Source organism: Hylaeus anthracinus, unplaced genomic scaffold, assembly GCF_026225885.1.
Source record: "Hylaeus anthracinus isolate JK02 unplaced genomic scaffold, UHH_iyHylAnth1.0_haploid 11985, whole genome shotgun sequence".
Classification (NCBI taxonomy): Eukaryota; Metazoa; Arthropoda; class Insecta; order Hymenoptera; family Colletidae; genus Hylaeus; species Hylaeus anthracinus.
In genome coordinates this window covers 196,116-222,956 of record NW_026534333.1, presented here as the reverse complement: position 1 = coordinate 222,956, position 26,841 = coordinate 196,116, and the positions used below count along the sequence as shown (strand labels likewise).

Genomic DNA, 26,841 nt, shown 5'->3' with positions numbered 1-26,841 from the left:
AGTATTGGTTTAACGTCAATTAAATTGTAAATTGTATCGCAAAGTTCGGAAGAACAATCTGGCGAAATCGGAAATGGATGATTCGAATAAGCGTTAGGTAGCGCCATCTATGCTGTACAATGCTTCGATCGTACTGCATACATGATACATATGACATATCCATATGCTCGTAGACACGGCCTGTACAAGTGCACGGACGAATCTACAAATCAAAGTGAAGCAAAGATAACGGGAAAAGATGATCTCATGTCATAAATAAAAAACTTTACTATTGACATCTGTGTATTATTTTTACTATTTTTTAAACTAAAACAAGTTATAAGGAAATAATATTATAATATCAGTTTAATGTTTAAAAATTACAATTTCCAAAATACGTCACGATAAGTATTATTTAAAATTATAAGAGTTAAAATTAACAATAAATAAAGCAAAAAAAAATATATATATATATATATACTACAACAGACTCAATAACCGTAATTTGCTCCAGCAGCTAGTAAGAACATTCTATCGAATACATCTTTTTTTAATAAGTAATCTTCCACGTGTGTATAGAATAAAATACCTGAAAAAAATGGACGGAAGAGGTAGAGGTGACGTACTAAACGTTTCTTTAAATTAGCAATATATAAGATTTATTTACAAATTCGGTATCCGTGCCCGTAGTACGCAATGCGAAAGCTCCTTCATCACAGGACGCTCGGCACATTCAATAAATAACGTTATCATGCTTGTTAAGAATTTAAAATAAATATCGCTTAATCATCGGCCCGTGGTCGCATTCAATTAGACGCACGCACGCACGCACGCATGCACGTACGCACGCACGCACGCACGCACGTAACGTTTACAAGGAATAAGAAAAATCGATTGTCAGGCCTATGATACGACTCACGTGATTACAGTTTCTCGATCGACGAATACGATCTCGATACCCAGAACGTAGAGTACGCAGAGAATGCGGTCAACTGCGATTATTTAGATAAAAAGAAAATCATTCGCCGTAGGACACACGAACGAAACGAACGCGTAGTTCACGTATCGCCGTTACCTTACGTATACACCTAAAATACGTAGAGACAGGTAGCCACGCGCGGCTACCTCTAAATCTCTTCTAGTCGGTTATTAAAAAATACAAACTCCGTCGATATCCGGATTGTTCGCCTGTTATACAATCTACGGACATTATATACACATATTAATTGCACACGATCACAATTCATGAGCTAATAATGAGTACGGATGCATAAGTAATTGACGCGCTATCGACGTAAGCGCAAGGGGACATAAATGCTTCGTGAAAAAGAGAAAGGATAAAATAAAATGTTCACCGCGCAGGGTTCTCGAGGTTCGTCGACCGTTTGTTCGCGCATGCAATTAAACGTGACTCTCGAGTGGTACTTTGAAAACTTTGGAAGCCAAGCTGGTATCCGGTAGAGACTGCGGCCGAGCGTTGGTCACGTTGAAGACAACGTTGCTCGGACCACGAAAGCTGACCTCGATTAGAAAGCTGGCATCAGCGAGGCCGCCGATGCACCCAGTACTAAGATCCGGAGAGCTTGTTCTGAGCTGACTCTTCTTCGGTCTGTACTCGTTCCTAACCACCCTTTCCGCCTCGACTTGTAACTTGTTGTCCAACCAGTGCACTTTGTCGAAATCCTTGGTACCGCCCACGGTGTGTCTGCGTTTGATCGATCGTTCGGGCATACCGTTTTTCCGCTTCAATTTCGTCGCGCTGTCCTTCCTAACCGATTGTCGCCTCTTGCTAATGTTACACTCGGTCTTCTCAGTTTTCGTCAGTGACTCGGACCTCTTCAGCTTACTGTTAGGAGAGTCAGACCTCTCCGAATGTTTGTTCAAACTCTCGGATCGTTTTAGCTTGCCACTGGTCGGAGACGATAGTCGCTCGGCGGAATGCTTATTCAAGCTCTCTGATCTCTTCAATTTCGAGCAAGTGTTTTCCGATCTTTTGTTCAGAGACTCGGATCTCTTTAGCCGCGATCTGACTTCCAAATTTGTCGTCAGACTTTCGAACTTTTCCAACTTGTTCGAGTAATTGGTCGCGTCTTTCGCGTCCTCCGATTTGCCGTTTTGCACGGATGCGTCCCTTTCAGCCGCGATTCTACAGCATCCTTGCGTGTCGTTTGATTCCAAACTTGGCTCGATAGATTCCTTGTTCGATCGCAGTTGATCCGATTCGATCTTCCGTCGCACGATAGCGCTACGATCGTTGTCCGGTATATCGACATCCAGTCGATCGGCATTGCTATTTTCCCCTACCGACGAATCCGTGTCCTTTTCTGGTGCATCCTGAGGAAAAGCTCGATGCGGTTAATACCTTTCGATAACAGCAAATAAAGCGAAATATTTAAATATAGAAATTTTCAAGACACCGTGCGCTTACATTTTTTCGACGAACGTGTTGATGTTTCTCGAGGTTCGACTTATGAAGACTTGGGTCCCGATAGGTTTCTACCAAGCCGGAATCCACAAGTTGAGCAGCGGCCGCAGTTTTTCGTTCGTCCTTTTCCTCTCGCGAACCTCGAACGTGTCGCGAGCTTGGAGAGTCTCTCGTCACAGCTAGATCCTCGTCGCTGAGAGACGCGTTCTCCGTGGTGGATCCACGAGCCGTTTGATTCGACGAGTTTACCAACGATCTCCACTTACGATCAAAGGTAGTCGTCAAACTGGTCAACAGATCGCTACCTGCAATTCAATAGTGTCGTTTTAATCTGTACACGCTTATAGATCGGTGCTGTCCAACGAAAGGCACACAAAGCATCGTATATTGTATATCGGCTGCTGGTCAAACGTTATCGAACAAACAATCAAATTACAGTCGATGTGGCGTAACAGCAAACGCAAACTGTTCTGCATGTGACAACGAAGTTGAAACGTTTTGTTAGAAAGGCATCGGTGAGTGAGACAGCGCTAATTACAGAGCTAATTAACGTTCGCATAAACGCATTTCTGCCGCGGTAACGATACTCTATGCTCGACGTTCAGAGATACGTCAGCGTCGCGGGTACGCTCGACGTTCTACCTTTCTTTTTCCTTTGTCTCCTTTTTCGCTCTCTCGTTCGTAGAACGCGTTGCAATTCCGTAATGGACTGACAATGAGATGGTGTCAAGCAAAGGAAACAGGAAAGGAACAACGAATGGAATGGAAGGTAGAACGGTAGAAGAACAAGATTAAGATCGAGATTTTCTACACTCTTGGATTATACGTGCTACGAAGCTCCCGATAATAATTTTAAATTCAACCTACTTTTATGGAGATAACGATATTGCATCATTTAGAGAAAAAAAATTCTTTTTTTTTTTTTCAAAGACTTGAAAGAAAGAGAGAGGGAGACGTAGAGTACATAGCCATCAGCTATCATGCACGTTAGATATCATTAAATCTGAGTAATTCCAAAGTGTTACCTCAACATTCGGAAGTGACAAAGTTAATCCACTGCTACACGTAAGTGTAGATGTAACAAGTTATTAATGTTTCATGCTTGTGCCTGAATTGATCGGATTGTTTGAAACGAATACCCTAAATGTACTATTATCTAGATATGCCGAATTAATGTACCCTAATAAAAAGAATATCGTAGTACTATACGTAGATACAGTATTGTGCGGTCAGCTTCTTCCAACGCTCATACAGTGGTTCCTGATCGGAGAATAGCGATGTGTTTTAAAATTAAAGGAAAAAACAGGCGAGGAAGGGTGACCAGGGAGAAAGTGATCGCTAGCGTGCGCTTAGTGTCAGAAAAATGAAAGAAAAAAACGATAACGGAAAGAAGAGTGTTAAGCCATTCGGTGTGAGCCAGGTTTAATCGAACGGTTTTAATAGCGCTCGAGCAGCTTGTGACTTTGGTATTTCCAGGTCTGCAGACGAAGCAAATTTACCTCGAAGGAATCTGTTTAAAGTCTTGGAAGACAATCCGGCCCCTGAGCCTGATTGCAGCCCTCGCGGTGATTGCTCGACGGGCTCGTTAGACTCAGAGAGTTCGGAGGGCTGCGAGGCCGGTACTCTCGAGTACGGTGTCGATGATCGTTGCGCGACATCGACGTCGGCCGCGTTTGACACTGACCCTGGCACTTGCATTCGCCCTGGCATTGGCATTCGCATCTGCATCGGTATTGGCATTGGTATTGGCATCGGCATGGACGATGGGCCCGGTGTCTTCGAGGTGGGACCAGCGGGGTCTCCTGTACCGTGTAGGTGGGACGATATGTACCACCAGAAACCGGGACTTGCCGTTTGCCTAAGTGTATCAACGCATTCGCATCGTCATAATCGACCCACCCCTCGACACGGCTGCTAACAGGTTTGTTTTCTTTTTTTTTCTCTCTCTCTTTCTCTCTTTTTTTTTTTTCTTTGCTTGTAATGGCAAACGAGCGAGCGAATAAACGAACGGCTATCAAAACAAATACATGGCGCATCTCCTACTCCCCCTTCGGACTTTTGTTCCGAAAATAACTGCGCATTACCTACTAACGGTTCAATCTTCTACTGACAGCTCACGTTGCGGTAACTCGTAAATAATTAAGAGTTCTGACTTTCTCTTCAATTCAGTTCTACAGTTCCTGATCAATTACAACTATTGGATAAGTTTTTAAATAATTTCAAGTACGCGGATCGATGGTACGTACGCGTACAGGTGTGCTCTGCTGTTCGATTGCGACCAGTTGCGATGAAATCAAATTGGATAGAGTCCTGAACATCGGGGCATACGAGTCTCAAACTTTAAAGACAGAGCAAGATCGAAAAGCTACGATCGACGAGTTCTCGCAAAGACTCGCATTGAACAGTATTTAAAGCGAACTTTTCGAGAAACGAGAAAACATGCACGTAACCTTGGCCGTATGGTATTCAAATCAACCGTATCTCTCCGTTTGCTTGATACAGAAAAGCTACAGAGACGTTGCACAAGCTTACACGTGACGGTGGTCAAGTATGCCAAAAGTTTTTCTTTCGTTGTTACAGTAAAATAAATAAATAAATAAATAAATAAATAAAAAAATAAAAAAAGAAGAAAGTTCCAGTGATTAAATAAAAAATTGGACATCGAGATAAAGCCAAGCTTTCGCCCCATGGTTACCATACGATGAATTAAATCTGATCGAATCCAGGGAAACGATCAACGAGAGCTGGAGGATACGTAGTTATTTTCGGGACAACTGAATATAAATTCCTGGGGGCAAAAGAAATTTTGTATAAAATGACACAAGTACGAAAAACTTGGCAAGCCTTCATAAACAAACCGAGGTTTTAGGTGAGACTCGTTTGAAGAACGACAAAGCGACAAAGCTAAGATTGTACAACCAAGCATACATGCGATAAAGCCTACTAAATTAACGATTAATAGAACGCATGCAGGTGTACGTGAAAAGAAGTTGTAAAGAAAGTGACCGATCGAACGATAGGAGACGCAAAAGTTATCGCATCGTAGAACACTGGTGCCATTAAATGAACGGACATAAGCTAAATTCGCGGGAGACCTACGCTTTTGCGAGAAAAATATATCGTACTGTATACACTAAAGTGTTTTTATCGCATGCACAAAACGAGATCGTAAAAAGAAGAAAAATACGACCAAGGGACTCGGAACAACGTGCTCAAACTACGTTCAATGCGGTGCTCGATGTTCCATCGTTCTAGCGCTTCGTTGCCAATCTTGTGTCGCTAAATAGCAGAAAAAAGACGTACAAAAAGGGAATATAACGATCTCAGACTGACAAAATAAAAAGAAATATCGAAACAGAATCGTATGCATCTATCGCACATCCGGTAGTTGCTGGTAAAAATCGCTTTAAGAGAGGCGAAGAACAGATGAAAGAAATGTACCTAGAAAGCTTTTTGTTAATAGTCAGAATCTTCTGAGTCCATTGCAGAAAACAAGATCCGGCTACACTCACCGATCGTCAGAAGCGACGTTACATAGAGAACAATATAAAGAGAATAAATAGATACATAAACAGGATAATGATATCAGGTACACAGAATGCTTTCCTTAACTTGGCCACAGAATATTTCTGTCTTTTCTTTAACGATATAAAAAAAAGAGTCCAAGGTGGAAATGGTTTATTGCGAAATAAATGTTTCCGTTTACTGAAAAGTATTAAACTCGTCCAAGTAAATAATCTCCACTTTTATCTTTCCTTTTGATCATCGACAGGAAGCGAAATATTTTCGATGCTCAAGTTATGATAAAAGAAATATTCCGCATACGAGGATAATTTCAAAAGCATCGGAACATCGAAGAGTGAAAACGTGAAATGGAGCGCAGGGAATCGATAATATGGCGATGGACTATGGGATACCTTTCGAATAATAGGATTGGTTTGTTTGTTTCGAGGATATAAAACATAGGAGGGAATTGAGGGAGGCGAAAAGTGAAACGATATCGACGCTTAGAATATCAAGAGAAGCAAGTTGTTGTCGACAACGATAATCGATACTAACCATCATCCGAAACGTCGCTGGAGAGTGGTTTTCGCTGTTGATGGGTTGCCGGCGGAGACATCGATAATTGAGAAGCATCGTGTGTTTCGTGCAGAGAGTCCAAACTGCCGTAACGAATGGGTGGCAACGACAAAGGTTCCAGTGCCGACTGTGAATGTTCCCCAGCAAAAAAGAGCGTATTAGACGGCAAGGATTGATTATTTCATGTTTCTCGCTCCTCGTGGAATCTCGAACTTACCTCTTTTTCAGTCTTCAATTTCTTGATAACAGTGCTCGTGACGTTCACCGGGGCCAGAATCGCGGGAGGAGATTCGTCTGTGTGTTGAGCGACTCTCCTAACCGACGTGGGTTGTTGTTGTACGGCTATCGACAGAGGTGGTATTCGCGCGGCCGATCGAGGCCCGATGTCCAAGTAAGATTGATCAGGAAGCCTGTCGTTAAACGCTGAAAGTCGACCAGTCGATGCAAGATAATTCGGTGTTACGGTAGTGTCCACTATACTATCCAGTAGATCATCATTTTCCATCTCACGTTTCGCCAGCTGCCATTCCATTTCGATTCTCCGTCGTTCTTCTTCCAGTTTCTCAGCTTCGCGTCTCTGACGGTTCTGATCCCTCTGCAGCATCGCCTTCGTTTCCTGCTCGAACCTTCGTATACGTTCTTGGGTGGTGGCGCTCAGTCCAGCGTACGTTCTGATGGTGACCTCGTCGTTGCTCTGCTTGGTGTCATTCGAAGCGCTCGAGAGCGTCGAACTCGCGTCGAAGCAGCTCAAGCCAGTCTCGCTAGAGAGTCGCGACGACTCCGAAGCCGACGAGACGGCCGAGCAACGAGCCGATTGAACCGAGTCCATCGGAGGATTCAGATACTTGATCGACCTTTCGAAGCCCATGCTGTCGTCGTTGCTGTTCACTATGCCGGTCATATTGTCCGCACAATCGCCAGCAGCGACCACGTTGCCTATCGCGGGGTCGTCTATCGTTGGGGATCTATCGGTGGAACGATTAGACTGACTTTTGTTTTCGTGCATCAAAACGATCTCGCTGACTGAACACTGCCGCTCGTTCAGTGCCATGCTTCGTCGGTTCGGCAAACTTGCTTCTTCTTGCTTCGCTTTCAGCTGGAAAAAACGAAGAAACGATTGTATGCGTAATTATTAAAAATCTTCTCTATTCCAATGAGTATAATATTTAATAAATAAATCATGTGTATCGTATGGGAGAGAAACCTTCTCGATCTCGTGACCTTCGTTGTCCGTTTCATCTTGGCCTTTCCTTCTTCTTTGTATTTTACGATTGGCAGCGGATATAATGGACGACACGATGTCCTTGGCAGACGCCATTTCGCGAACTCCTGTTTTGTTGAAATTCAAATAAATCTGATGTATATGCTTGATACGTGGGTGGGTTTTTAATCCAAACAAAAACTGATAACAGAAATAACTTGTCAAAAAATAACCGTGAATCGTACCTTCGACTTTTTGAATGTTGTTTAACAACAGATTGTGATTATTGCTCGAGTTCGTATCGATCTCGTTATTGTCAGCCGGAAGGCTAAGATTGACGCTTAGTCTACTCAGATCGTCTAAATCGTCGTCCGAAAAGAACCAATCCACGTTATTCAGCAAGCTTTCGACGATTCGACATTGGTGCGACATGTCGGTAACCATGGTGACCATATTGTCTCTGGAACCGCTTGCTCTCACCAATGTAGGTCCAAACACGATGGCTAAATTCTTGGCTTCCATTTTGTTGATTTCGCTGTGCTCGACTATCCTCTTCAGATGGAACATGAGATATTTCAGAGTTTCAAAGTGGTGCTCTGGAAGGTCTCTGAGCAGCTTTCGTATCGTCGTCATTCTTCTCTGCGGGTCTTCGACTTTATCGGCGTCGATAAACATGGGATACAACTCAGCCGTGAGCAACGAATCCGGAAGTTGCCGAAAGAAGGACTTGAGCAGAGAAGATATTACGTTCACGTCGCTCCATCTTGGATCCTATGAGAAAAAAAGAAAATCATGGAAATCATGTGACAACGATACGAAACGAACTAGACAGAAGGGAATAGACGACGTTACCTGCAGATTGATATTCTCCAAACCTTTGTTAACGCTATCGGTCAAATGGGAAATGGCGGCGGTGTTTCCAGGTACTCTATAAATACCCACTACCTCGAGTCCTCTCGCTTCGACTATACTTGTACACATTTCGACGATCAACGGTACGTACTCCGAAAAAGATGACTACACCAATAAGCGTAAACAACCATATACAAATAAATAATAAAGTTATAACACTGTAAATTAGGAATAGTATAGGCGAATGGAATTACCGGTGGACACAGTTCCAGAGGCACTTTGAAAGTAGCACCTTCCGGCGGCAGCTGCGTCGTCGGGGAAGAAGGGGATCCAGTTTGACCGTGCATTCTTCGAAGTTGTTTCGCGACTCTGCCTTTCCACGTCTTCGTCTTCGGGGAAACCAAGCTCTCGACCGTTTGACTCGGCTTCCGGGTCTTGTTTATAGGCGACTGACCCGTCGGGGATCTATTCCTGAACGAAGTTAACTTCTTGATACCTTTGTGTCCTGGAAGAGGACTCAATCTTTGTCCTGCGCCACTGCTTGGCACTGTCATCGTACTACTGGAATTGGCAATGGTTTGATACGCGCCGGAACTACTGCTAGTAGGACCTGGAGTTTGCGGGACAGCTTGCTGTTTCAAAGTGCTATTGTACGCGATCTCCTGGGAAAAAAAAATACATATTTAATAGATATTTTCATTAAAATTAATATTCTAAACTTACGGATGGCTTTTCGGCAGCAGCATGCTCGTGCAGCGAGCGTAACCAAAGTGCCATGGACGGCGCGTCTTCCGTTTGCAGAAGGACCTCTGCACTGGGATTCGCCAATCGCAACACGTGTTTGCGTTTTGTATAATCTTCCGCAACGTCCACCAAGGAACATCTTACATCTACGCTTTGGGCTACGTTGTCGCCGTCGTTGGCCAACGAAGGACTCTAAACGATCAGACGATACTTGACGATACTCGAAAGAGAATACCGTTGAAATAGATAGCTGAGAAAGTGCTGTCCAATCGTACCTGATTTTGACGATCCTTAAAAAAAAAGAGAATCGGTCCACGAAGAACGCCCCATACTTGTTTCCACGAACGGTCGGAAGATCGCTGGAATAACAATTAATATCACAGTACATATAGTATATACATATCATGTGTATATCAGATACGATGTAAAATTTGTACGTTAAATTCCTTTACTCTTACTTTGCCATCCAGCACTGTGAATTTGACATGCAGAGGACCCTCCCGTTCGACTTGCTCGACGACATCTTTCACGATGCTCGCTGCCTCCAGACCAGTGCACGTGCTGCTACTGAAAAAGTACAACACGCTCTTCTAACACAACAGTTTGCGTCGCTCCAACCTTCGTTGACCGCAGATCGATCGGAAAATATTTCTTGATTTTCTAATAAAAGATTCTTATCAGGTCGTTTCACATGAAACGAACAACAACAAACAGCCTAACAACGAATACGAAAGGAACGAACGTTCGGTCAACTCGAATACAATTCTTTCCTTCGTTATCTCCAATCGCGGAATTCTACAACGAAGCTGCGATATCTACTATTAGCTTAAAACACATATAGCCGAGTACGAAGAAATGTATTATTCGCGGGTTAGTGAATATAGCAAAGCGGTTAAACCGAGCGACTGTGGATGAGGGAAAGAAAGAGCGAGGGTGTATCGTTATATTAATGTTACGACGACGACGACGACGACGACGACGACGATGACGACGACGATGACAACGATGACAATGACAATGACAATGACAGAAACGAGAGGACGCAATCAGAAAGGCATTAAGAACAAAGGGGAGATAAGTGAAGACGTTTGTGGTCACAGAATGCAGCATCTTCGTGCTTCGTTCAACATGTACTGTCCTCACCGATAGATATTTCTGTTTAAGGATGCAGACTGAGTCATGTCCTCGAAGATGCGTCGCAGCGATGCTATATCGTTTGGAAACAGCGGTAGCCGCCACTTCTTATAAAAGCTGAAAATATGGACGGAGGCAGAGCTTGATGTATAATCGAGATAAACAACTACGCAACGAACACGACCTCCACCTTTAAGACCACACGGATACCGTGTCCGCACCACTAAACGAAAGTATCAGAGCTACGCCTGAACCTGGAGGAAAATTTTGTTTTAGTCACGGAGAAGCTTTTACTTACCTCCTGGGTGTGTGAATAGGCTCGGAATCGCTCGACTCCAACTCGCTGTCGACGTGCATTCGTTCGGCCCACGTTGCCTTCAAGTACGATATCCTTCTCGTGGCACGATCTTCGTCCGCTGACAGAAACAGACGAAAAATGAAAGTGTTTATTTAGAAGCACAAATGTATAGATTATCTTTCGATTACTTTCGTATACTTACCAATCTGTGCGTTCTTCTGCCGTCTGAACACAACTCCGTTACTGTGCATACCATTGTCCGTGATTGTACCTGTAAGTCATTGACTGGTATTAACGGACTTGAAATTTGAATTGTACATTGTACGGCCACAGAATGTAACTGACCATCTTGTCTTCTGGTCCCTCTTTCGGCACTTTTCTCGTCGACAGCAGAGCTCGCACTGGCATAAGTGTTCTCATTCTCGTTTTCGTTTTCGTTCTCATTCTCATTCTCATTCTCATTCTCGATCTCGCTCTGCTCTCTATCGGTGTCTGCTTGCCTCTGTGGCCATCGATGTCTACTGGCCTGTGAATTACAGCTCGCCGATTCCCAAGATTCCGCGCTGTTGCTGCGAATTCTTGGCCGCACAGTATCGTTGTCCGTGATCCTCGAACTCGACGTTTCTGCATATATTACACAACAAACGGATGAATGACACTCTCGAATATATTCGAAAACGACAATTTGTAGTGTTAGTGAATTCAGAATGGTGCGCTGTCGACACACAAACACGCATACGTCTACGAAACGGTATATCGTGCTTCACCAGATCAAAGCCGCAACATCGAAGGGTGCAGTGAACTGATTAGAAGGGCACAGAAGGGCGACAAAAAATGCATATCGGTGAACACAACATTCAACTCTGCTTTCTTTTTATTTTCTTCTACCTTCGAACGGTTTACTGTCGGTCGGCGGTTCACAGTGGATGCGTCTGCTGCCTACAGGTATTACTCTGTTTCCCTTTAATCCATTACCTAAATATTCATAGTAATATATCAAGAATAAAGCATATCGAACTCAGATGTTGGAAGTTATCGTCTAAACTTGTGCTGGTTGGCGTTACATTTTGCTAGTACAAGTAAGTAAATTTATTATCACAAGTTGTGTTGCATTATCTTTGTTATTTTTACGTTACACAGAGTTATCCTGAATATAATCCAAAAAATACTATCTTCTCGACAAATTTTTTATTATTTACTCGTAATATCTTCGAATAGGTTTCTGTTTAGAAATGTTCATTCGGAGTTACTACACACAACGGACGCGTTAGGCAACCATCACAATTTCTGATGCCGCTGTCTCTAATACAAGCCACGTTGATTTTTTTTATTTTTATGTATGGTACAGATTCTTAGACTAGATTCCAATTATCGTCAGATTTATATTGAACGTAACATGTACCAAAGATGTCGGACTAGAAAAGATGCGACAAAGTCTGTAACTTACCAGTATCCAAAGACTTGGTTTCTCTAGTAGGTACTGGTATTCTCCTCGGTTCTTGAGCCTCAGCCTTCGATTCGAATTCTCTCTTTCGTACGGCGACGTTAGGCACACTGCGCTTGTTAGATAATCTCGAGAGTTCGCTCTTGTACAAGCTGGTGCGATCCCCGGTGGGTTCGTCGTCGTCGCTGAGCAGACGTCCTGACTCGAACTGTTTGGCGCGCTTGGATACGATCTGAAGACCCTGCGGGAGCGCTGGCAACTTGTCGCTAGTTTTCTTGTCGGGTCCTGGAGAAGAAGGGAGAGACGAAGCGCCGTTTCTCGCCTCTTGCGACTGTCGTTCGCTGGAGAGCAACGCCGCCGCGCTGCTAATGTTCTCGTGTATCCGGGACAGAGTACCGACAAAGCTGGACTTGCTACCCGAGCTTCGATACGATTGTTGCTGGTGTCTATCCGTTTCCTGCGAACCGCGAATAGTATTATCGACACTACTTGGAGGTAAACCTACCACGACAAGTCAAATGACTGTTTCCAAACTTTTCTATACTGTCCTTATGTCCAATAAGAACGAATCATAGACAATTGTTTCGCGAAGCATTCGATTTTCTTTCTCGTAAAATACTTTTCCATTTCATTGAAAATAGCGTCTTTAAGACTAGTCATTTGTCCCATCACATAATACAATACATAAACGCGATACCTTATCGCGACGATCGTCGTAAACAGACGGAGAGCAACACAGTCTATCCGCCACGGTCTGCGCATCGTCCAGCGAGCGAGCGTTGGAAGCTTCATCGATGAAATCGTGTCGAGGGCTCGAATACTCTGGTTCGCCTTCGACAGCTACGTCAGTCTTGAGTCTCTGTTCGTTCCTACCGGTAGATAGTTTGTCCAATGTCTGCTTCCCGGAGAAACTTCTATCCTGAACTTGTCTCGGACACTGTTGATCCTGTTTCGCCTCATTTGGCGGCCATATTTGCTTCTGAAGCTTCTGCGGCCTCGCGTAGAACTCCCTCGGGATCGCGGTCGCATCGTTGGTGCGAATGGGAGACTCTGATCTATCGTCCGATAGAAACCAGCCGATAGGATGGCTTGGCCTTCGCAGAAATTCTTCCTTCTGCTCGAAACTCTTGCGTAACCTCGTCATGATTACAGAATCGTCGATACCAGAGTTCCCGTTTCTAAATCCGCTAGGGTTTCCATTTCTGCTCCCGTTCGTTCCATTCTCGAGAAGAATGGAGGTGGAGTCGTAGGAAGGCGCGCTCTCGTTGCGTATAGGAGACGAATCTCTTCTGGAGTCGATGCTGAACCTGGAACCGAGATCGCAGGATCTGAGGGCGTCCGTGCTCGCGTAACTCGCTGCTTCGAAGTTGTTCATCGTCCAGCTACCGGTGCTGCCCTCGCTGGCACGACGGGAGGCCACTCTTCTCGAAGCGGGACGGTAAATGGGCACCTGTAAGAGAATTTCGATTAATATGTTACTTTAATTCGCTATTTATTATTCGTTATTCGAAGAGAAATTCGTCCAACTGTACCTGGGGTTCCGCTCGAGACAAAGGGTATCCCGTCAAGTTCGAGTGCTGCTGCTGCTGCTGCTGCTGCTGCTGCTGCTGCTGCTGATGATGATGATGCTGATGATGAGGTTGGTAATACTGTTGCTGCTGATATTGATGACGATGCTCTTCCACGTTCCCACGAGGCGACTCCCCGAGCCTAACCCGCTCATATATCGGGTCCTTGATCCTGTCGTAAATCTGATCACTATTATTTCTAGAATAAATTGATTCTGGACGCGTTCTATCGTATATGTCGTATTTATCGTATCCCCTATCCGACTGGATCGCGTTCGAACCATCTTCCGTGGACGTTTGTTGTTGGCTTCGTAATCGGACTTTTTCGTCGATGGACTCGTAACGACCAGGCGCCTCTTGAAAGGATTTGCAACGATATGTTCCGCTTCTCGTCGACTGCAACTGGGTTTGCCCGTTGCCGTTCGAGCGAGACTGCTGATTTTCTTTGGACAATTCGTTGGATCGAGCGTCCTGATCTCTATAAGAGACCGAGTCGTCGATGGGTCGATCGGATTCGGATTGCTGGATGGAACTTGGCGCGGAACATACCCAGGACTGCCTTGTTCGCGGCGACAATCCTGGAAACATACTGATAGACCTGCGTTGCTTCTGAGTGCTTCTTTCAGGCGAACGCAACCGTGGTCGTTGATTCGTTTCGGGGTTGTGAGCAGTCTCGCCAAAGTATCGCTGCAAAATGTCGTCCTCTTTGGAGACCACGAGAAGTCGCAGCCAGGGTCCAGCCTGCTGGATACGTTGAACCACTTTCGCGTACTGTTCGCCACGGGTTGGCTTGCCGTCCACGGAAACTACTCGGTCGCCTGTGCGCAATCCTGCTTCCGCTGCAGGCGAATTTCCTCGCACTTGTTTCACGAATATCGTGTCCATCGGCTCTTCGATCCTCGTTCGCTCGTGTCCAGGCAACATCTACAGAAAATTCACGTGAATCTTGGCGAATGTTTACGCTTTGTACAGAGTATAGAATAATTGCGAGTATAGAATTTAATAGAGTATTCCAGGATTTTGCTAAAAATCAAACTTGATTTAATAATTTATGCGTTACTGTAAGATACGATTGCGAAATCACAGCCTCGAAGGTTTGTACAGCTAATCTATTCGGCAAATACTTTAGGTACGTTAACACCTTCAAAAAATGTTCATATTTCTCACATCTACCGAACAGCTTCGTTGACATTGGCGTCATTTCCATAAATGTTGGTGAGGCAGTCGAAAAATTGAATAGTCTAAATATTAACGCATTAAGTGCCTGAGACGTACATAAGCACGTCTTCCACGGACTGCCCTCAAACGACCGGATGCGTCATTCATTTGGACGTCATAGGCGATCGCTTATAGAGACGAATAAATGACGTGCTTATCTATAATAAACCTATTCTAGATAAGTTACAACGAATCGAATTTACCAAAGGAATACAACAATGAATTGTATCGATAATATCAGAAAATGTGAAAGAATCCTAGTTGAAAGCGACACATACGCAACAAGACTCGGGAGGATAGACGATGAAGTGACGGAGGGTGAAACCAAAACCATTGTCGCTGCGGCGCAACAACAAAGTTCGCGGGCCACGTGGCGGTGAATCGTTTCGTCGAGTGCTGCCAATCTTTGCTACGGTTCCAGCTCCGACGCCGACGGATCCCCCAGTTCCCGTCGCCGCTGCTGACACTGACGGTGCAGGGGCTGAATTCGCACCACCGTGTTCTACCTGAAACAAATTCCAATTACCAACGCTGTTCTGCAAACTTCTTTACCGACCTATCATTCTTACTTATTACTAGACTACGGATTCTTGTGCATTTATCTATGAAAACATCCATAGATGCAAAAGAATATAAAATACCAAGAGATATATAATATACACATTACACCCCCCATTTATAAGACAGGACAAACTTATCTATAAGCTTAAATTCTTCTTCTGTATCGACGAAAATATGAATTTGCATAAAAGGAAGAATGTTGGAAACTTTAGAGGGCTGGCCGATCGGTTTCTCTTTCCCCCATCCAGTCCCGTTCCGTCGCGGAAGCGAGATTCCACAGTTTTGCTCACCAAAATAAACCGAATCAAAGTTTGGCACGATCATTTGGTTTTACGTACCGTGTGCGCCTGCCCAACGAACCCTTGGGAATTATTTCGGTCCTCAGCCATCGTGCCGTCCCCTGAAACAGATACATAATTTAGCGTAATTGTAAATTCGCACAATGAAAGTAATTCTCGATCGATTCTGGAACCTGGACACTGGAATACGACCGTATACGCATCGTTTAGCAATACCTCGATGCACGCGTATATTCATAGTATTTACAGGGTCTTGTCGAGCCCGGCTACTTTCAGTCACGCTCGCTATACAAGGTGTTCCTTTAACGGGACCATTTTGATCTAGAATTTAATCTCAGTTTACTTTGACGATACGAGCCGAATATTTTTATGAGCAAACATATTCTGTCAGGGGTGTATTTTATAAAACCTCAAGGTCTACGATATTTCTTTAATAGAACGATATTATATGTATGTATAGTATATGTATGTATAGGGGTAACCCAACCTCAACATTATTATATAAACATAAACGGTTTGGATAAGATAACGTTATAAATAAATAACGTTAGAGATACAAGAAAAGTAAAGTGGTATTCTTAAAAGAAAAAGTTAAACGATTGTATAGATTTTTACTAATTTTATATGGCTCGGTAATTCTTATTAAGAAGAATCATATCGCCATCCCCCTTCCTTTCACCTTCCATCCTTCCAATCACGCTCCTCGTTTCTCGTTTCTCGAGTGCTACGAGTAAAAGATATAAATATAAGAATATATGTATAACGAAACACCCTGTATACTCTTATTAATACACATACGTACATACGTCGGACGGTTAAGCGAACCAATCTACTTTCTCTGAGACTCGACACACTTTCATGGTATTATCCACGGGTACAAGATTATATTGACAAAATTTCTTTTTCTTTCACAACCGCAGCCGCCTGCATCGCCGTACGAAAAGAAAAGAATCGTTTCTTTTTTATCGCAAGTTTCCCCTTTTATCGATTCCTTTTCTTCATCTCGTCTACCTCTATCCTAAATACATCCGATCGGCTTAAAAATTCCAACACGCGTCCTTGACATTCGATACACTAATTTCCTCAACACTCTATCGCGGTCTAATGTTCCAAGAACGCGTGCAGATTATATTTAACATGCGTTACGTACACTTTTGTACTGCGCGAAATCTGCAATCTGATCGTGCTAATAAAAAAATAATAATTAGTAACATCGTCTTATAGATGATAATCGACTAAACGCCGTCTAAAAATTAATTAAAAATGAATAATCATTACGATGCGTGGCTTTAGAAAGCACGAATAGTCAAAAACGTTTCAGTCTTATTGGAACGATCGACGGTAGATACGCGCTAACCCTGACGAAAGAACACGCATCGGAACGTGGAAAATTACGAGTGTTTCTTGTTCGCCTCCTCCCCCCCTCCCCCCTCCCCATCGGCCACGAACCTCTGACATCTTAAATAGATTTCCCGACTTCTATTCAAATAGAACACGAAGAATTGCACCAACGTGCGCGGTGTATCGCGAATAATTCCGTTTTCATGATAATCGAACGCCATCGATGTATCGCATTGCGCTCATCTTTGTCAGTTTCGCTTTACCGACTGTATCTATCCTGGGATAACTTCTGTAAACTGTGATTTCTGGGGTCACTCGAATATCCCCTTGAACTTAATCCGAGTCAGATTATAAAACAGTCTTCGTTGAACCTCGCCCTTTCCCCTTACTTCGTACTACTCCTCGTATTTACATTTTCTCTCTTGGCTCGATATAAAAGAACGTTATATCTTGGTTCGTCCTAAAATGAAATTAATTACGTAGTTACGTAAACGCGGAACGAAAGAAATTTTAGAATGAAGCGAGAAAATTTGGTACGTTCTAACTTGATACCGGAAAAGTTCTGCAACAACCCGCCTTTTTTATTTTTTCTTCACCTTGTTTCACCTGCCCCCGTGACGTTCGACAACTCGAAACAGAAACGAACACGTCCGTTTTCACGGTTACCACGGCTTATCGAGAAGGATCACGTTTCGCGCGCGCAATAGAGACTTTTCAAACATCTAAATATAAGTCGACTATTCGTATTGCGACTACCGAAATACCTGACTCTGCCCTTTTCCGTTTTCACCGTTGTTCGTCGAGACGAGATCGGACGAATCTCGACTCGTTCTCGATTCCGCTATCTACCGTTGTAACAATAATATTCTTTAATCATTTTGCTCGTCTTTTTTATATTTCCAAGCAAAATTGATTCCATGCAGCATCGATCTATTCGTTCTAAAAATAAAACACATGATAGCTGATTCGTATTATCGACATACGGGCTCGATCGTCCATTAACAACCAAGTCTGCGATTTTTGTGATAACTGTACGACGAGGAAGTAACGAATGTGCTGCTTTGTATTCTCTGCTACAGACGTTGAGGATGTTTTCTTTTTTTTAGAAATTAGAATGAAACTCGGTTAAGTCAAGTGAATGAGATTAGAACCTGAGATTACTACAAAAATTAGTCCATTTAATACCAAATAAAGCAAAACAAGTTTCGAAAGCAAAGGGTTCCTAAATAAGTATCGATACATTTGACCACTGCATCAGACACTGTCAATCGATGCTTCGATCTTGTAACGGTTCTTTAGAATGCTTAGAACGAATCCAAGTCGACTTCTAAACTCCTAACACGGAACACTGCCACCATGGTCAATGTGTAATAGTAATACATCTCGAGTGTTTATACAAGGTCTCCTATAGATTATAGTACAAGTTGGAAAGAAATTGTTTGGTGATTGTTTGATCGGTATGTTGTAGACCGGTTAAACACATACACTGGACTAATTACAACTCTCTGGCACACACCCATCAGGCTGAAATGAAATCCTGAACATTGAAAAAGTAGTACTTAAATATTCCATTATCTGAAATGTATTCAGTGTTTGAATACCCATAAAATGCCAATATTCCATTATCCATAATAGTAATATTCCGAGTTGATTTATCGAATGTGAATTCCTGTAAATTATTCAAATAGACCAGGCCTGGTTGCGTACGCAGAAAAATCAGGACTGCACCTAAATCAGGTACAGTATACACACCTTTAGTAGGAAGTGTCGCGCATCGAGTGCTAGCAGCGCCTCCGTGATTACTTTGTCGTCTTCCGTGATGCAGCGATAAATTAACTTGTCCTATGAAATTGCACTCGTTTCTTTGTTTTTCTTCTCTTTAATAGAAAGTTCATCCACGCCAGGTGTACGCGGATGAACCGAAAAACGAGGCGTTTTTTAACGCGTTCGTGGTATAGTACTCTCGCCGTAAACAATTTTTCGGCGGCCTACGAGCCTCTTCTTCGATGGCATAGTCCTCTTTGCCTGAACGACCGATCAGCCAAATCACTGTTTAATTAAATACCTTCCACGGCAGGCACACGAATCGCAAACGGAACATTTGGCATTCAAGACACCACTAGGAACCTAAACGATACACTGCACGTATTTCGATCACTCTGGCACCATCGATTACGGTGACTTTTTCTCTCGACTTAGGTTCGAAGAAGAAATAGCAGCCGACCGTCCTCCACGAGCGCGACACACGTCAATTCAATCGACGCCTCGCATACTTCACAGTTCACCTGTACGACAAAGGTTAGCTTACGAAAGCGGCGTCGACCATTTCCGCTTGCTGTTTCCGCTAGCTTTGCGAGAAAGGGAACATACGCTGGATCGTTTCAACGTTTTCCAGACGCGACATCGATACGACACCGAAAGTGGCACTTAACGTACACGACACGATACGATACGACACGGTATGGGCACGGTAACATGGCGGCTCGATAGAGTCGAGCATACAGAGACGACAACCGACTCTATATAGACCGATGGCCAATGGAAGTCGATCAACAAGAACTCTCGATGTTTGTTACGATACTCCTCCACGATTTTTCGTTATTTCAAATTCGATCCGTTGGCACGGAAATGTCAAGAAACGCTATGCTAGCGCCCGCCATTATTCCAGACCGTCTTCCTTTTCTTTTCACCTCTTCTTTCCTCTCCAGCCGCCAACTCTTCTTCCCCACACTTCAAACCTCTCCAGACTATCCTTTCCGCCCCGCCAATCATCTCGCTTCTCTTTTTCTCGCAAACTCTTCATCTCTCTTTCTCTCTTTTCTCACCTTTCCGACTATCCCCATCTGTGTGCCACGGTACACGCAAGCGACGTCTATCCACGAACGTATCGACGGCCCGTATATCGACTCTCGATAACGTTACCTTCACCAACGACACTGTTTTATCACTTTGTGCCGGTTCGAATCTTATCTATTATATACTTGTGTTACTGTTACTTTACTCCCACAAATAATTTGCCACATTCAACGTGTAAAACTCGTTAAACTCGAAATCAATAGAAGCAATTTAATTTAAAAAGTAACCATCTAACGGTAAGAGTCTGTATTTTTCAATTTGATTCGAAATTACCAAGTCGCGATTCGTGTAAGCATCTTTCGGTATCGGACGCACCGCCATCCAAGGAAAATGAAAAGTGCTCGAATTCAATTCTCTTGTTTCATTGATAAATTACAAAGGAAGTAATTTAATTTGTACAATACGATAGAAAAGCCAGGCGATAAAATAAATGTTCATTTCAATCTGCAACGGTTCCAGAGACAAGCGTATCCAAAGATATGAAATACGAGATATATGACGACCATGAGCACCATATCCATCCAAAAGTTAACTTGGTCGAAGTCGTAACGTTGCAACACTCCCGATCCATCTGTGATGCAGGGCAATTGAGGATCGATCCCTTCGCAAGCTGTCATCAAGAGAAAGAATATATTATTATCTCTTTTTACACCTTTAAGATTAGCTAATCCACTCAGTAGAATTTCGATTTCCCAATGTCTTGCGTTCCTCTTTTATCTACTATCGGTAAAAAGTGACAAAGACACATGTTCGTAAAAAATTTGACACTGGCTTTACCGAATATCTAAAGCAGTACCGTACTTGGAAATTGCAAGGCCCTGTTTAGAATAATTTTATCCGTCCCTAGATTACTTCCACTTACATATATTGCGTATTCCGTTCCATTGAAGAATGCTAAGTGCTTCGCTCGAGTGTAGTAGCCAAGAAAGATATTTCACCCATCGAATGTACACTGGTAACGATCTTAAATTACAGAAAATATCGAGCATACGTTACGAATATTTTCCTTTCGAAATCAAAATCGCGATAAAATATATACCCAAGTTTGAGAAAGGGCCCCATAGTGATCATGAGAACGTAATCGAAGGGTACCAAGTACGCCATCGCCAATGGTACGCTTTCGAACGCCGTTGAGAAAAAACATCCTGAAAAGAATACGAGTTAATAATCGTTTTTATTCTCTTCCCTTTTTTTCATCAATTTTGGACGCTCCAGATTAAAAGTATGTTCGATTCTCGTTATTATCGGTTCCATTCGGAATCGCCACCGCCCACTAAGCCGCTCTATTAGCGGGTGAGCTCTCATGTGTAGCGATCGTCATGTGTAGGAACGAACAAATTTAAGTTTACAGAGTAGCTTAGTAAGCAGTGGGTTGTAGCAATACTTGGTAGCAATAGGGTTATAATTTAAAGGGAATGTACCGCAGGCAGTAGACACGTTAATCGTAAGCAGAAGGACGAGTAACGTCAACCCAAATGCCTCTGCGCTATTCCTTAATCCAGCCAACCAGTATATTATCGTCGCGAACAATAGTGGCTCCACTATCAATCCTGGTACCTGAAATTCGAAAAGTTGTTGAAATTCTTGAAAGTCTCTTCGAACAATAATCTATCTGCGATAGACACTTGCCAAAGAAAGCATTCGTGCGACGTAGTAGACATGAATCGGATACATTCCAGCTCGATACTCTCTTCGAAGAAGTGGCAGCTCCTGCGGTATCAAGGCTAGCGTAGCGTACATCGGGAAGAATGCATTCTCGGATACCAAAATGAAAATTACGCCTTGCGTAGCTTGAATTCCGAGTTGATCCATGTTGACGGAACCCACGAAGCACAGGCCAGCGATTAGAGCCACGCTCTGGCAAATTTTCAATTTTCAAATATAACCTATAACCTATCGATAAGCCTCTCGTCGTCAAGGCTTATCGATATCGACCGATTGTCTACTAATCGTCTTTTTTCTTCGACATTTATGAATCTTCTATTATGCTTTTATGATAACAAATACTTTGTTTAAATATGGTATCAGATTCAATTACGAATTATAAGTATACGCACGAGACAGTGTTTACCATGTTTTCAATTATCACCAGTCGGTAAAGTGTTGAGAACACGTGTATGAATTGTTCTTTCTTTCTTTTTTTTTGTTTGTTTGTAATGAAAATGTTTGTATATGTAATTTGACATAATCTGACTTGTTTCAATTCTATTCGAGAGCATTTCCTACAGTTTCTCGATATATATCACATCTACCATCGTGTTCCGAGACGATTTACCTTCGGAAGATATGGAGAAAACAATGCTAACGGCATCCGATCGACATATGTTGTTGGCACTAGAAAAAACGTCGCCTGCGCCATCTCATTTCAGTCGTGTACTCGCATGTTTTATAGTTAGCTCATCGACGGCGCTGCTTATCATCATCTCAGAACGGTATGGTATTTGTATTTGATGTATTCGTTGTTCAACATGCGGGGACTTACTACTTTTTGAAGTATTCTAACGATCTGCACCGATGGATCCCTCAGAACTTGCAGAAAGTCTCGGTAAACCAGCCAGTAAAGTCGCGAAAAGTATCGCGATCCTTTCTGCCTGCGTACAGGAACGAAAAGCAAAGATGTAAAGTGGTTGAAGAAAGAAAACCATCATGGATATTTGGTAGATACTCACGCGATTGATTCAGAGTCGAGAAGCAACATCGCAGGCGACTAAAAGAAGATCGGTTAACGTGAGTACTTTTATCCGATGAAACGTTTAGGTAAAAAAGGGTTAATCAATCATCTTTACGCCGAGTTTCGTTCCAAGGACGCATACAAAGAAAGTCGTTCGACTGTTGTAAATGCCCAAGGTCCACTTTATATTATGTTCTGTATATTATTCGTGTTCGAAAGCACGCTCATACGAAACAGTATGTTTGCTAGATCGAAAGAGTTTCTTACGTTGGAAGAGTGGCCCAACTCAAGTTCCTTCATCAAAATATAATCGATTTCATTGGAAGCCTCGCTAGTCAAAAATACGTCGCAGACTTTGCGCGTCACTTCCTCCCCGCCATTTTCATCCCTCGATCCAGTGGCCACGATCGCTATCAGGTAATCGGCTGGATTGTAATTCCGCGGACACTCGTATCCCTGACTGAACAATCAATTGGACGAGAAACTACATGTAGCGAGCGTCTATTATTGTCATTTCTACCAAAACAATTGAACAGTATTTATCTCACGAACGTTATTAGTTTTCCGTTCTCCATGTACCTTGCAAAAAATTGGACCGCCCATTCGGTACGACCCGCGAACGCTACTCGACCATCCGCGATTAAGATTATTCGATCGAACGAGTCGAATATAGCGGAGCTCGGTTGATGTATAGTACACAACACTGTTCGTCCTTGACCAGCGAATGTTTTCAACTGCGAAACCAAGGAATTCGCCGAATGAGAGTCTTGGCCAGTCGTTGGTTCGTCCAAGAACAATATTTTCGGATCGATCAGCAACTGGAAACATTGAGATAATTCTTGAGAAAAGGTATATAAATACAGAGAAATTTCGTATTTTTAATTGTATCGTACTTCTGTAGCAAAGGCCAATCTCTTCTTTTCACCTCCAGATAACACTTTGTCGTCGAAGCCGTTGCCGATTCGCACGTCGCGTCTGCTCGCCAAGCCAACGTTTCGCAACAACCCATCGATTTTCTCACGGATATCCGCTATTCGTGTCCTCTTGTCGAGCTTCATTCGTGCCTGCAACAACGTTCCAGCAAAACGAGAAGAAACTGCATCTATTTCTATCATTTGCGTTTGTCTTTTTAACGGATTACGTACCATGAACCAAAGGTGTTCGATCACTGTCATTGTCTCGACGAATAGATCGTCTTGGTGCATGTAGCCACTGTTTACCATCATGTACGACGAATCCACTGGAACACCGTTTGCTCGTATCTCGCCGTGAACCAAAAGTTCGGCTGGAACGAGTCGACAACGCGTTACAGGCTGTTCTTTAAATATTAGCTTGTTATTGTACGTGACTGAATCGTCCACAATTGATTGTTGCTCGATTACTGTTACAACATCAACTGCTTGCAAGAAATAAGGCTGTCTGTTTATAAATATAAACATTGCCACATAAAATAACTGAGTGCAAGTCGATAAATTAGAATTAGACGAACGATAAAGAGAGGTAAAGATACTTACGTCCAGTACGAAAAGCTAGCGCCGTCATCAGCGAACTTTTACCAGCTCCGCTGGATTAACATAAATCATATTTATCATTTCCAGCAACGAGGTTCAACGAAATTTAACGTAAACGAAGATCAGTGGCGACTTGGAGTCGCCTCCTGACTGCAAATGGTTAAACCTCGCGCGTAAAGTGTAACAAGTATGTTACCTCGCACCGATGATCGCCGTTAGGTCGCCAGGTCTTGCTGCACCCCGCACTGAAATGGATCATCGACCGCAGTGTTATCGACCATCTGTTCGATCGAATATCCGAGATCGTTTCATCCGACTTGAAAAATTGACACTTTTCTCTTTAAAAAAAAAAAATACTCGTCGCTACTGTATCGAATACTTTGAACATCAATTTTTCGACTCGGAATACCAACGACCAAGGCCTCCGTAAAAAGTCAAATCACACACCGTTGTCGACCAATTGTTTGCACACGTTTCTCCTTCCAGGATCCATCGCGTATACCGAGAGATCACACCAGGAAAGCGTCACGCCTCCCGACCTGGTTGCATCCGTTTCCCTCGGGTTCTCGTAATTGTTCCGCGACCAACGCGTTTCCTCGAAAATGTTCATCGCGAGACCGAGTTCTATTCGTCTGTTTCGATTGCTTCTCGAGTTTGAAATTTCACCATTAATCCCCTGCTGTTCTACGTCGAGAGAGACCCGACAGAACTCTACCAAAGTCGGAAAATCTGCAAAGAATTAATCTATCCTTTCGCGCTCGGATGTCCCCTCTGAGGGGACATCGTACGTCTAGGAAAGTTTGTTAGCGATTACGACCAGCACAGCGACCGAGCGACCGAACCGATAGAACCGAGACCGAGTCGCACCGCATACGATATCGCCACTGAATTCAGCTCGCGGTGGCTCTTGTCTTGCAGCTCTCGCGTATCCTTCCCCTTGTTCCTTCTAGGACTAGTACTACACCGGTGTTCAACGATATGCTTACCCTTGATGCACGCATTCCTTTTTCTTTGTACGATTTCATGTTTACTCTATGCGTTTCCAACATTACGTAACTCGTAACCATCAAGAGAAAAGACAAATTTATAGAATATTTATAAGTACATGTATGTACATGCATACATACACTCACGCGTGTACATACATGGGCACGATTATATTATTCAATAAAACGAGAACTTGTCATGTTCTCGTACATTATGGGCGGCAATGTATTAAATTCGTTTACTTCGTTTTCTCCTCCAGGTTGTTTTTTGCTTCAAGATTAATATTTTCTTTTCAGAATTTTAATACGGTAAAGACGTACTATTGTTATTATTATTGTTATTGCGAGCATTAATGAAACTGTTGTCTGAAAGTAACGAAGCGAGCATGTTAAATTCGTTTACGAGCAAGTCAATTAAAACGTTAAGCCACTTTCCATTATGACGAGTATTATTCCACGAGCGACTGTTTAAAAATTGAAAGACGAGGGGAGGAAACGGGGCCAGATTAGACGTATTATAGTAATCGAAGAAGGAAACCGTATATGCGCCTCGCATAAGGATTATGCGTCGTAGGAATTCTTTACTACGTGTCTTGTTCTTTTTTATGTTCTTCTTAAGTACCGATATCTCTGTCAAGCTTCTCGTTCTCTCAAATCGCACGAACCAAGGAAATCTCTTCGTTTCTAGAATCGATAAATAGTCGAAGAAATTAATTAGTTTAGGAATTAGTTTATTCTATAGCAATTTTATTTGCCAAGAAGAGTATAAAAAATAAAATCGTTTCTCATGGATTTTCATATTCCGCCATATTGTTTCTCGAGTATTCAACTTTAATATCCTTCGTAGCGCATATACTCATATACTCTTCTTTCAAGTAGTAGTGTCGGATGACACTTGCCAGGCGATACTCTTATCAGCCGATCTCATCTCTGCCACTCACTTTTCCAGGCTCTATCTCGGTACTCTTGTCACCCCACTATAGGCTCATGTAACTTACAAGTCATATACTAACGTCTGAACATTTGATAATAATTCAATCTTTACCACGCAGCGGCATGTAGAACATCTTGTTATATTTTTGTACAATCTCTTAGAATCTCTAATTCGAATACCTCTAATTTCTATTTTCAGATATGTGTACTACGCATAAGTACGACTGGGATTTCTTTCTCTTTTCAATAGTCGCTCGCACGGTATGAGTGACAACCGGTTTGTCAAAGATATCGGCCTCCACGCTTGGAAGGGTGTCCACCGACGGTGTCTGTTGCTCGCCATCCGCAACAGACTCGTAACCCGCAACAGTGTAACAGGAAATACCGAGACATCCAGTCGTGTTCGAGTTGCGTTTTACCTCGGCTGCTCGTTAACCTTTTCTCGTGATTTTTTTCAATCCCTTTCTTTCTCCTTGCGGTAAAGGCGTGTCGCCTTTGAGCAACGGTTGGATGGCTAGGGAGAGGGGGCAACGACGTCCAGGAAGCGAGAACACGTGTACTCTCGTAGAAGAGAGTACTTTAAAAGAAAGTAGCTACGTAGACATAAGCATGGTTATTAAATTAGATTGGAGTTTCGAGAACACGAGCTTGATCGTTCCATTATAAATGTTTTCACTGTATGCATAGAGAAACAATTATTACTTCTTATATATTCTATTATATTTCTTATGTTGGAACAA

General features: G+C 43.0%; 2 protein-coding genes and 1 long non-coding RNA gene across 10 annotated transcripts; 1 reads left to right on the top strand and 2 right to left on the bottom strand.

The window, feature by feature from the left end:
- Nucleotides 1-823: 823 nt before the first annotated feature.
- LOC128887257 (uncharacterized) lies at nucleotides 824-19,896 on the bottom strand. 7 transcript variants are annotated; one of them, XM_054142956.1, is made up of 25 exons: nucleotides 18,897-19,892; nucleotides 15,843-15,904; nucleotides 15,222-15,449; nucleotides 13,690-14,649; nucleotides 12,855-13,607; nucleotides 12,161-12,614; nucleotides 11,602-11,688; nucleotides 11,059-11,337; nucleotides 10,916-10,984; nucleotides 10,714-10,831; nucleotides 10,425-10,532; nucleotides 9,740-9,848; nucleotides 9,557-9,640; nucleotides 9,261-9,473; nucleotides 8,792-9,199; nucleotides 8,538-8,702; nucleotides 7,931-8,456; nucleotides 7,689-7,813; nucleotides 6,995-7,580; nucleotides 6,702-6,907; nucleotides 6,464-6,611; nucleotides 5,846-5,906; nucleotides 3,904-4,262; nucleotides 2,408-2,709; nucleotides 824-2,313 (listed from the first exon to the last, which is right to left on the bottom strand). In XM_054142956.1, exons 2-25 carry the CDS (start codon nucleotides 15,891-15,893, stop codon nucleotides 1,381-1,383), a joined length of 7,332 nt encoding a protein of 2,443 aa, XP_053998931.1. In that variant the 5' UTR covers nucleotides 15,894-15,904; nucleotides 18,897-19,892; the 3' UTR covers nucleotides 824-1,380. The 7 variants fall into 7 exon arrangements, with proteins under 7 accessions (XP_053998931.1, XP_053998929.1, XP_053998933.1 ...); XM_054142954.1 differs by having other exon boundaries at nucleotides 6,702-7,580; nucleotides 18,897-19,891; XM_054142958.1 differs by having other exon boundaries at nucleotides 6,702-7,580; nucleotides 15,222-15,445; nucleotides 18,897-19,891.
- Nucleotides 19,897-20,352: 456 nt separating this feature from the next.
- Nucleotides 20,353-26,238, bottom strand: LOC128886870 (protein scarlet). Of its 2 annotated transcripts, XM_054142068.1 has the most exons (14): nucleotides 24,630-26,238; nucleotides 24,379-24,427; nucleotides 24,186-24,235; nucleotides 23,817-23,956; nucleotides 23,565-23,735; nucleotides 23,251-23,489; nucleotides 22,939-23,131; nucleotides 22,670-22,707; nucleotides 22,483-22,591; nucleotides 21,630-21,857; nucleotides 21,422-21,557; nucleotides 21,040-21,145; nucleotides 20,863-20,963; nucleotides 20,353-20,610 (listed from the first exon to the last, which is right to left on the bottom strand). In XM_054142068.1, the coding sequence occupies exons 1-14, from the start codon at nucleotides 24,790-24,792 to the stop codon at nucleotides 20,435-20,437; spliced, it is 1,899 nt and encodes a 632-aa protein (XP_053998043.1). In that variant the 5' UTR covers nucleotides 24,793-26,238; the 3' UTR covers nucleotides 20,353-20,434. The 2 variants fall into 2 exon arrangements, with proteins under 2 accessions (XP_053998043.1, XP_053998042.1); XM_054142067.1 differs by having other exon boundaries at nucleotides 23,565-23,956.
- Nucleotides 22,483-23,742, top strand: LOC128886874 (uncharacterized). The gene is made up of 3 exons (XR_008459928.1): nucleotides 22,483-22,727; nucleotides 23,393-23,520; nucleotides 23,603-23,742. It is a non-coding gene; the product is annotated as an uncharacterized LOC128886874 (long non-coding RNA).
- Nucleotides 26,239-26,841: the final 603 nt, after the last annotated feature.